Source organism: Gavialis gangeticus, unplaced genomic scaffold (genome assembly GCF_001723915.1).
Source record: "Gavialis gangeticus isolate Ggan-Ray unplaced genomic scaffold, GavGan_comp1, whole genome shotgun sequence".
NCBI lineage: Eukaryota > Metazoa > Chordata > Crocodylia > Gavialidae > Gavialis > Gavialis gangeticus.
Window position 1 is genome coordinate 14,504,046 of NW_017728964.1, and position 10,634 is coordinate 14,514,679.

General features: G+C 53.5%; 1 protein-coding gene across 3 annotated transcripts in view; it reads left to right on the forward strand.

Moving 5' to 3' along the window:
* Positions 1–166: 166 nt before the first annotated feature.
* Positions 167–10,634, forward strand: part of DUS1L (dihydrouridine synthase 1 like) — a 16,237-nt gene continuing 5,769 nt past the window's right edge. For 2 of the 3 annotated variants that reach the window (XM_019503710.1, XM_019503717.1), the window contains exons 1-6: positions 167–418; positions 2,318–2,426; positions 3,366–3,416; positions 5,141–5,253; positions 6,287–6,369; positions 6,615–6,718. In XM_019503710.1, coding sequence (XP_019359255.1) covers positions 182–418; positions 2,318–2,426; positions 3,366–3,416; positions 5,141–5,253; positions 6,287–6,369; positions 6,615–6,718 — 697 coding nt within the window. In that variant the 5' untranslated portion in view covers positions 167–181. The remainder of the gene's footprint in view (positions 419–2,317; positions 2,427–3,365; positions 3,417–5,140; positions 5,254–6,286; positions 6,370–6,614; positions 6,719–10,634) is intronic. The other variant, XM_019503726.1, reaches the window with a different exon arrangement.

Genomic DNA, 10,634 nt, shown 5'->3' on the forward strand with positions numbered 1-10,634 from the left:
GCCGGGCCTGAGCGCAGCCCCCGGCCGTGCCCGCGGCCCAGGGGAAGCGATGCTCCGGGCCCGGCCGCGCCCCGCCGCCAGGGGCTCCGCGGTTGCTGCCCCCCGCCCCACACACGTTTCTGCTCCTCTCCCCTGGCGGCCTCCAGAACCGCGCTGTCACTTCCCTTGCAGGCCGGCTAAGATGCCGAAGCTGCACGGGGAGGAGTTCTGGAGGACCACGCTGCGCGGCGCGCGCTATGTGGTGGCTCCCATGGTGGACCAGAGCGAGCTGGCCTGGAGGCTGCTGAGCCGCCGCCACGGGGCCCACCTGTGCTACACGCCCATGCTGCACGCCCAGGTCTTCGTCAGGGACGCCAACTACCGCAAGGAGAACTTGTACTGTGACGTGTGCCCCGAGGACCGGCCGCTGATCGTGCAGGTAGGTCACAGCCGGGACCCCACACCCAGCTCGCAGCCAGCCCCACCTGCCGGCACGTGGGCAGCGCCCGCTTCAGCAGCTGCCCCCATGCAGGCCGCTCTGAGGGCACCTCGCGCCAACACCCTTGTTCACGCCTCGCGTGCATCCTGCCAGCGCTAGCGGCACCCACCTGAACTTGGCGGTGGTGAGGAGCCGTGGGGTTTTGATCAGTGCGGAGACCGCAAGAGCAGCCATCAAGGACAAGCGTTAGGGCAGGCTGAAAGCACTGTTTTTGCTGGACACTGTTTAAAGCACATGCAGTCAGCACAGACAGCTGCACAGCTGGCTGAGCCCATCCACGATTCTCCAGCATCTCCGTGTCAAGCTCAGGTGTTCGCTCCGCTGTTCCAGTCACGCCCAGGGAGTCATTAGAAAGGGACATTTTGATTTTTAAACCCAGAGCTCCCGTGTGGCAGCAGGACCGTGCCTAGCCCAGCAGAGCACGCAGCTCATCTCTGCACGTCCAGCCAAGGGGCTGGACAGCACCCTGTGGGGTACAGCTTCCCCACATGGTTTTGGAAGGGGTTTAAACTGACCTCCCCTAGGGCCCAGCTTCCTTCCTACAGGGATGTCTGACCCACCTCCATAGAGCAGCCTTGAGCTGTAGCAAGCACCGTCCTCTGCTTTCCCAGGCTCCAGCTCTTCCTATGCACTGCAGCTAGCTGCTTAGGCCTTCCCATTGCTTTTGCTCACTCACTTGCTGTGTGGGTTGGCTTTAGTTTCTCTCTCAGGCTTTCACTCACCTTCTCCTTGGTCACCAAGCCCTGCACAGGCCCATTCTTTAGCCTCTGTAGTTCAGAGAACCAGTACTGGCTACTTAGGAGCCTCCACAGCATGTTGTCATCCTCCCTGTAGGGAACTGAGGCCTGAACTCCCTCTGGCTGCAAGCTGCCCTTATATCCATCTCCCAGCAGGCCTGGGGCCAGTCACATGTTGGACAGGTGGAGGGAGCAAATTGGGCACAGGTGAGACTGAGCCCAAGCTCATTATGGGGCTAGTTTTCCCTGTAAACATCCCAGATGGTGTCTTTGCTTAGTGTGGTATTCACTTTTGGTGGAGAAGCTGGCTATGAACAGGCAGTGCTCAGTGCTTGTTCCACATCCTGTTGGGGGAAGTCTAAATCCAAGCAGGCTTTTTATTTCAGTGTCAGTATGGAACAAGTTTTGTTCATGGTGGGTTTTGCAAAACCTGTAAAAAAGCCTAACTTTGAGCCTGGACTGACTGGGCCCTCTTTACCAAGACAGTGCACAACAGACCTCTTTTGTTCTTAACAAATTGTTGTGTCTTGTATGTTAGCTGAAGTGTTCATTTGGCCTGAGCCGCTGCACAGCTGGCTAAAGGTATATTATAGTTCTCTGTGGACTCAGTATCCACTTCTGACAACTAATGGGGTTAACTGGTATCTAGAAGTCAAGAGCTGACTGAAAAGCCAGTTATCTCTTCGTTCTCTTTTTTCCCAACACCTACGCATATTCAGAATGCATCAGCTCTGCCCACGTGGATCTGGACAGCGTGTCTTCCCATCTGGTGTTTGCCCCCATCAGGCCTTGGCATGTGTGAATTGGGTTATGACTCTGTGTATTTATCCAGTGTTTCCGTGACCTTGGAGTTTTGGAATCTGGCATGCTGAGCTTTTGGGGTGCTGCCATTTCAAATTGTGGCTCTGCAGCTGGGCAAGTGTCAGAGGTTACATACTCCCTTCGCTTGAGACGTGCCGTTTGCCTTTAATCTGACCCACGCAAAGTGTTTGTCCACATACTCTTGTAATGGGCTCCTCGATGAAGGCGTGTAACTGTAGCATTTTGCCAGTGCATGGAGCTGACCATTGCCTGACTTCTTACTTGTGAATGTCTTTTTCAGTTCTGTGCCAATGACCCGGAAGTGTTTGTCCAGGCTGCAGCGCTGGCTCAGGATTATTGTGATGCCATAGACCTGAATTTGGGTTGTCCTCAGATGATTGCAAAGAGAGGTACTGTATGTACAAACCTGAATGCTTAATGACCCAAGCAGAACTGTTGCAAATAAAACCTCTTTATGTACAAACCTAAGCTCCTAATGAACAAACCAGGGGCTAATCTCTGCCCTATTACAGTCAATTAACTTATGTTCAGCCTTTAGATGAGTGGCTGCCGTTCTTTGAAATCAGGCATGTTTATACCACTTTAGCCAGTACTGGGTTTCATATCTTTGAACTAACTGAAGCCAAAACCAGATGCTTTAGTAGAATTCCATGTAGCTGCTTGAACTAGAGCTTTGTAAAGTACTCCTGGATCAACTCATGTACCCAGAATTTTCTTCCCAGAATGATTAAGTACCAGAGAACTAGAACATGTTTTTCTGATTGTTCAAACAGTCAAAATATTTCATAAATTTTCACTTAAAATAGATGTTTCTATGTCTGCTCTTCAGGGTTCTCCATAGTGCCCTACAGAGGTGCTTGCACAGAGCTCCTTTGTCATAACGTCTTAGAAAATCAAGGTTGCAGAACGTGCAGGAGGTTGCATGGATGCCTGTGGGAGGGCAGTTCTGGGTGGGGTCAGGTTGCTTGAGCTGGAGGAAGGCTGGAGAAACTAAAAATTCTAATGCCTGAGCTTCACAGTGCCTTAAGGGCTGATAGACCCTGATTAGTTCCATGAGTCCTGAAAATAGGACATGAGCTGGCAGTGTCAGAATCCTCTTTGGTGAGCCAGCCTCAGGGAGCATCAATGAAAGCAGGGTGTGGGGCTTTGCTTGTTCTGTAAAACTGCTGTGGACTGGGAGGCAGCATGATTTAGCTGCTCGGGTTTGGTCAGAGGAGAGTGTTCATCAGTGCGTTAACTGAACACAGCTGGAACCTTGCATGTGTAGAAAGCTTCAGGGTCACCACTTGTCTGTCTGTGCCAGCCCATACTATGCTGTTTTGTTGTAGGGCACTACGGAGCATTCCTGCAGGAGGAGTGGGATCTTCTCCAGAGAATGAGTAAGTCTCCAAAGGGGTCTCTCTGACTTTGGGAGGGCATGCAGGGGGGCAGCTAACCAAGGGGCGTTTGTCCTGCTCCTACGGTATGTGCATGCTCTTGGCACCAGAGCACACTGGTAGTTCCCCATTTAGAAGACATGTGACTGGAAGCACAAACAGACTTAAGTGTCTGAAGTCCTGCTTACAGTGCCCAAGTCCAGATTTATGATCCACTCTGAGTCGCTGAACAAATAGGCACTTGCTTTGGATTTTAAAGGTCCCTGAACGCTGATAGTCGCACCCGTCTGCATGCCCAGAGCTGCCTCAGGCAAGTGCTGTCTCCTGCCAAAGTTCAGTCAGGACCCAGCACTCAGCAGTCCTCAGCCTGTGCACCGTGGGGCCTGGTCTGGTAGGTGTTCCTGGGGCATAGCCCAAAGGCACCACCAGGATTGGGCTCCCCACAAAAAGCTGTTGTGACACTTTCCTTTAGAACCTGGCTTCCCATGTTCCCTGCTTTTGGGTTGTCCACGGGACAGCAGAGTGGAGCAGAGCCCATATCCTGTGCCTTCCCTGACCCGGGCACAGTAGAGTTGTCTAGTCTTACGCTCCTCTCTGACCCAGCTGACCAGGAATTCTTTGCTACACCACGGCTCGGCTTTCCTAGGCGAGGGAAGCAGTGTGTCACCCAGAAGAACGGATACGTTTGGGGCTAGAGCAGTTTTCTGGGCGGTGGGAGATGCAGGAGGAGGGAACTAAACCCAGGTTTCACCAATTATTTTAACTACCAGGATGATCTGTAGAAGGCAGACACCTTCAGCCATACCCTGAAATGCAGGCACTCCTTTGAAAGAATGGTGAGGAGTCCTCAGGAGAGGTTCTGGGCTCTGCATCCCAAATGAATAGGGCCTGCAGTCAGGCAGCTTGCTTCAGAAGGGGCAGGACTTCAGGCACAGCCCATGCTTTCTGGCTGGCTGGCTGGCTCTAGGGGTCCATACATGCTTGTTGTGAGGCACCTGGTACTGGCAGAGCACTGCTGAGGGACCCCAGGTGCCTGGCACAGGTCATGAGTCATGTGGCAGGGGCACAAGGATCTTGGCCCACAGTCTCCATCGGCTGTCCAGCACAGGGCCTCTGCCTAGCCACAGTGAGGTAGCTGTTAGCCTGGAAGGTGGTTGACAGACAGAGTGAGTGGGAAGTCAAGGCTGTCATGGCTGCAGAGCAGAAGGAGCAGGGGGTGCTGTGATCAGAGCTGAGAATGGATAAGGAGGAAGGGAGCCGGGAAAGTCCTTAAAGGTGAAGTCTTGGTAATGGAAATGGTGGGGCCAGTGGATGGGGCTATTACAGGGGTGGGCAAAATGCAGCCTGCGGGCTGGATGTGGCCCGCCAGGCCATTGTACCCAGCCTGCAGGGCCCCTAAAAAGTTTATAAAATTGCTATTTATCTGCCCCAGGCTGCCTGTCATGCGACCCTCAATGGCTTGCCAAAACTCAGTAAGCGGCCCTCCACCCAAAATAATTGCCTGCGCATGGGCTATCAGATGCCGTCCTCACCAGAGGTCAGTTGACCTTATGCTGTGCTACCCCTCCCTTAATCCGTGGAGTGGGCAGGGCAGGACAAACACTGCAGAGGGGCAGGCAACTGCCTTTGGCCATTCTTTACCACAGCCGATGGCTGGCTTTGTGGAGGCTAGAGTCTTTTTATAGCATTGTGCAAGCCACTCACCTGTCTTTTCAATCCTTTCCCAGTCTGGCTGGCTAATGAGAAGCTCTCTGTTCCCATCACATGCAAAATCCGTGTTTTCCCAGAAATTGACAAGACGGTGAAGTATGCACAGATGCTGGAGAAGGCTGGCTGCCAGGTAAGGAGGCAGCTCTTCCCTGTGCTCTTGTGTTAGACAGGAGTCCCCAGAGAACACACCTTTCATCCCAAATTCTCTCTGCTTCTGGGAGGTTGCTAGGTGATATTATTCTACAGGTGGAAAAAATAAGACACAGAGACGTTGTGAGTTGTTCACAGCTGCAGTCATGAGCTTTGTCAGCAACAGAATCCTAAGTTCAGGCCACTGCTGTAACCATTGCGCCATGCTGCCTCCTTCACTGGGAGCGAGAGTCCAGGAGCTTGCCTGAATGACGTGCCTTCTGCTGGCAGACAGCTGCCGCAGGGAAGTTGCCAGAGCGTGTACATGCCCACATGGCCAGCTGTGCCCGGCTTCTTTACGGCAGCTGTGCTGGCAGGGCTCCCGGTGCACCCTGGGTGTTGCCATCTGTGACAGGGCTCCTGGTGGCTGGCAGAAAGGGTACCCTGTACTCTGGTTGGCTTCCTAGTGGCTGCAGAAACCTCCTGTTGCTTGCAGAGGTGGTGTTACTCTGCCGGCAGAAGAAAGGGGTTCTGCAGCTGGAGGGGAACTTGGAGTGAGGCCGCAGAAGGAATTGGGTAATGTCAGCAAAATGGCAGAGCGTAGTTGAGGCAGGATGCTGCAGGAGGCGACCTGAAGCCATGGAGTCCACGGCTGTGAAAGGCCCCTGTGCACGGAGACAGCCACACAAGAACCAGAGTGGAAGGTTTGCTAGGATTTAAGTTCACAAAATTGGAAGGGTCCATCAGTGGTGGAGGAGAACAACTTTACTTCTGTTAGTCTGGCCTTGGCCTAAGTAATCGCAGTCAGTGTCAGAGGTGTGTTGTTGGCTTCCCCAGGAATTGCCGTCCTGTGTGGGGATGGGTTTCTGAGAGGAGCCCTAAACTAGGCTGCAGTATGTGCCTTTCTGTGGGACCAGAATCCCTACGTGCTTCAGAGTCATTGGGCGTCTCGTGTGGGGCAAGAGACAATGCTTTGCTGGGGGTGGTTCTTCCGACTCGTAAACTGAACTTCTAAACGTAACCTTGTTTTTTAGCTGCTCACTGTCCATGGCCGCACTAAGGAACAGAAGGGGCCCCTTGCTGGCGTGGCATCGTGGGAGCACATCAAGGCTGTGAGGTGAGTGACTTGTTCCAGTGCTGAGAGGGAGAGCGCCCAGGAAAGTGTGCACACAAGTGTGCCCCGTGCCCTTTACCCCATGCCAAAGAGCTGAGTCGAGCTTCTGTAAGCATACTTTGTTTCAGTGCAGTAGCATTGCAGGGGAAGCAGGCACGTGTGGTAGCATAAGAAGTTGTAGATGGATCAAGCAGACAGTGGACAGGTTGGATTCTGTTTTCTGATTCTTGTTCTCTTCCATGAGGCAGGAAGGCTGTGAGCATCCCTGTGTTTGCAAATGGAAACATCCAGTCCCTCCGGGATGTAGAGGAATGTCTTCAGAAGACAGGAGTGCAGGGTGTCATGAGTGCCGGTAAGGAGGGTGAGCTCTTCCTACTCAGCTGTAGCTAACGATTGTTGCTGGCCTGCTGGTGGGTCCATGTCACTGCTGTGTCAGACAGAACCTCCAGCCAGAATCAAGACATGGCTTTCATCTACAGCTGACTGCTCCCCATCTCTCCTCTTCCTCCTCTCTTCCTGCCCCCTTCTTTAGCCAAACAGGAATTGTTGGATATTTATATTGTCGTAATGAGTTTCAAATGGCATTGATTGGCTGACTCACAAGTTACACAGTCTGGTTAGTTGGCACAAGTTTTTTGGGTCTTTGTTGCCTTAGGCTATTTAAGAACAACTATAAGCAGATGAATATGTGTCCAGCTATTTTAAGCCTCTCCAGAGCCATTGGGTGTTGGCTACAGCTAAGGCTGGGGATAGTGATAGGGGTGTGCTGATTCTCCTGCTAGGAGCAAAGGCAGAGGCTCCTGGCTAGAGTGTTTTGCCCCAGGTCAAACTGATCACTGTAGTTAGGGTCAGGAAGGAATTTTACCCCGTGGTCAGATTGGGATGAACCTAGGGTGGGATGGGGGTTGTCTTCCTCTGTGGTGGGGAATGTAACCCTCTACCCAGAACCTCTTGAGCATATTTTGACATTTCATAGAAGCAGGACCTTGGCTGCCGTGGTTCCTCTGCTTTACCTGTGGCAGGTTAGGGTGTTAGATCTACACTGCATCAGGGTTGAGGGTAGTCTTATGTAGAGTTTAGATTATGGTTGTGTGGAATTGTTTGAATAGGGATGATCCTGTCTCAGGCAGGGGGTTGGATTAGATGACCTCTGGGGTTTAGAGGTGCACTGATACATTGTTCTGATATTGGATCGGCACTGATATAAAGCAAATTGAGTGCATCAGAAATTGGCCTGACGTGGCCAATGAATGCCTCACGCATGCGCGCAGCTGCAGCACAGCACATAGGCAGCGAGAAGCACAGCCCAGCAGCTTGGAGAGCTGCATGGAGCAGGTAAGTCTGTTGTGGTGGAAGGGGAAGGGAAAGGGTGTGGGGAGGGCAGATCAAGGTCCCCGCAGTGAGGGAGGGAGTGGGGCTGGGGCAGGCACTTCCCAGCTGGGGTGGGGTGGGGCACAGGACGGAGCTGCAGCTCAGCTGGTGGGGCCTGCAGCTCTCGCCACTGCGCACACCCCAGGAGGGCACAGGGGAGGGGAGGGCATAAGCCCACGGATCGGGGTGGGTGGAGGCCAGGGCTGTGCGGGGTTCTTCCCATGGGAGCTGGTCCACGCTGCGCTTGGAGCGGGCAGGGGCAGTGCTGGGAAATGGGATGGGGGCTACAGTGAATTTCGGGGTGGCTGCACCCCCCATAGCCTGCTCCCAGGGCCACTGCTGCCCCTCCCAGCCCAGCCCAGCCCCCACTGGAAAGAGCCCTCCTCAACCTTGGCCGCAGCCCGCCATGTCCTGCACAGCTCTGTGGGTACATGCCCTCCCCCCCGGCACACTTCCAGAGTGCACACAGTGGCGGGAGCCATACCCCCCTTCCTGTGCCCCCTGGACAAGCTGCAGCTCTGTCCCATGCCCTGCCCCAGCTGGACAGCACCTGCCATAGCCCCAGCCCCACTTGTTTCTGCACCGCAGGGGCTTCCATCTTCCCCCTCCCCTTCCACCACAGACTTACCAGCCAGACACTGCTCTTCAAGCTGCTGAGCTGTGTATTGGAAATCAGATTGGTATTGGCCAATATGCTTCCTTAAAAATTGACTATTGGTATCGGCCCCAGAAATTTCTATTGGTGCACCCCTACTGTGGCTCCGTTCCAGCCATAATTCTCTGAATATTTCTGAATGGAACGATGAAGGATTGTTACCCAGTGCAAGGGTCTTCCTTGGCGAATGCTTCCGTAAGATCCCCTAGGACGACAGGCAGGTGTTCAGAACAGCAGATTAAATCCATGAGCAGGTGTAGGCATCGTAGTGCTGAGTGGCGACTGGAGAGTTGCCTGATAACCAGGAAGCCTTCCAGGATGTCAGAGTTGGGTATAAAAGGATTGCGAGCGATTATATAGGACAGAAAGTAACTGGGTGCAGGATAATTTGATTTGCTACAGAAAGGTTTAGAGTTGATAGCAGGAAAAACTTTGTAATTAGAGGTGCAGCCAGGTGACAGGACATGCATCTCCACAGACAGTTCTTAAGAAAAGGCCATTCCTGATGGGTTTAAGGTGCATTTCTCCTGCCTTGGGGCAGGCAGATAGACTGAGACGGCTTTGTAAGGGTCCTTGCATGTGCTGCATCTGTTCCTGCCTGGGGGAGATTACAGTCCGATTTCAAGATCGGATCACAAAGCGAGGGAGGAGGGGCAGGGTGGTAGCTGACATCACATGGTCACTCTGAAGCATCTCAGTTGTGTGTGAGAGGTGGGTTTTTCTCCACTTGAATACAAGTGATTGTTTCTCAGCTTGCTGAGACAGGTCGAAAGGGAATATTTTGATCTGGGGTCTCTTGCAGCATGTTTCTCAGCCTATAGGAAGTGTCTGTGAGGAGGAAGGAACAGCAGAGGGGCCTCAAATCTACAGTCTTGGTCTGTGGGATATTCTTGGGCACTTTTTGAAGCCTGTATGCCAGGCTAGATGGCAAAGCCAGAACAAAAGCAGAGGTTACTACCAAAGGTTTTAAAAGTAGCATAATATCCTCATCCCCTGGGAGAGCCACAGCTTCTGGAAGTGTGCTGATGCCAGTGCTGTTATATGGAGTTGCAATTAGACTGTTCTAGGGATCTGTTCCTGGGTTGGAAATGAAGGTGCTGTATACAGGTCATGAAACAGGAAGATGTGCAAGGAAGAGGGACAGAGATTACTCATGCCTTCCAGCACTGCAGGGTATAAAGAGCTCAATTTGTTCAGCTAATTGCAAAGGAGACTGAGAAGTGGTTTCATCTCAGGGAACAGGAGGAGAAGGTGCTGGGGACTAGTGGATTCTTGTATTACAAAGACAGTGGAAGGCGGGGTAGATTTGAGCTTTATAGACTAACCAAAGCATATAAATTAGGGGTGCACTCATAAAGATTTTTCTGGCTGATACCAGATTTTTCTGGCTGATTATTAACCAGCCATATTGACTGATACCGATCCGATAGCCAATATGCAGCCCAGCACCTTGGAGAGCAGCATCCAGCCAGTAAGTCTGTTGTGGGGGAAGGGAAGAGACATGGCCTGCACAGTGAGGGAGGGAGTGAGGTTGAGGCAGGCACTGCCCAGCCAGGGCGGGGTGCAGGATGGAGCCGCAGGCAGCTCACCTGGGGAGCCACAGGGGGGCAGGGAGGGGGGAGCGGTTTCTGCCACTGTGCACCTGGGGGAGGAGGGGGGGGGCATGTGCCCCCCAGAATTGTGTCTGGGGCAAGAGCAGCTGTGGGATCAGGGCCAGGGGCTGTGCTGGCTTCTTCCCAGCCAGTAGTTGGGTGGGGGGGCTAGGCTGGCGCTGCGCTTGGGATGGGCGGTGGTGGCACAGCCACCCCTTCACCCCTGTCCTCCCTTGCCAGAAAGAGGTTAGCCCCAAGCCCGCAGTGCACAGCCCGCCCTTCCCACCACACACACATCCAGGGGGCACATGCCCCCCGGGCCTTCCCCAGGGATGCACACAGCAATGGGGAGCTGCCCCTCGCTGCGCACCCCTGCATGCCCCCCAGATGAGCTGCTCATAGCTCCATCCCACACCCTGCCCATCCTGGCTGGACAACACCTGCCCCAGCTCCAGCCCCACTCCCTTCCTCACCATGGGGACCTTGATTTGCCCCCCCACATCCCTTCCCCCCACAGACTTGCCAGTCGGACACTGCTCTCCAAGCTGCCCAGCTGCATTCCTTTCTACTTGCATGCTGTGACTGCACATGGCATTTATCAGTGACATTAATCTCAACTTGGAAGGACGTGGGCAGTGGGGTTCTGCAGG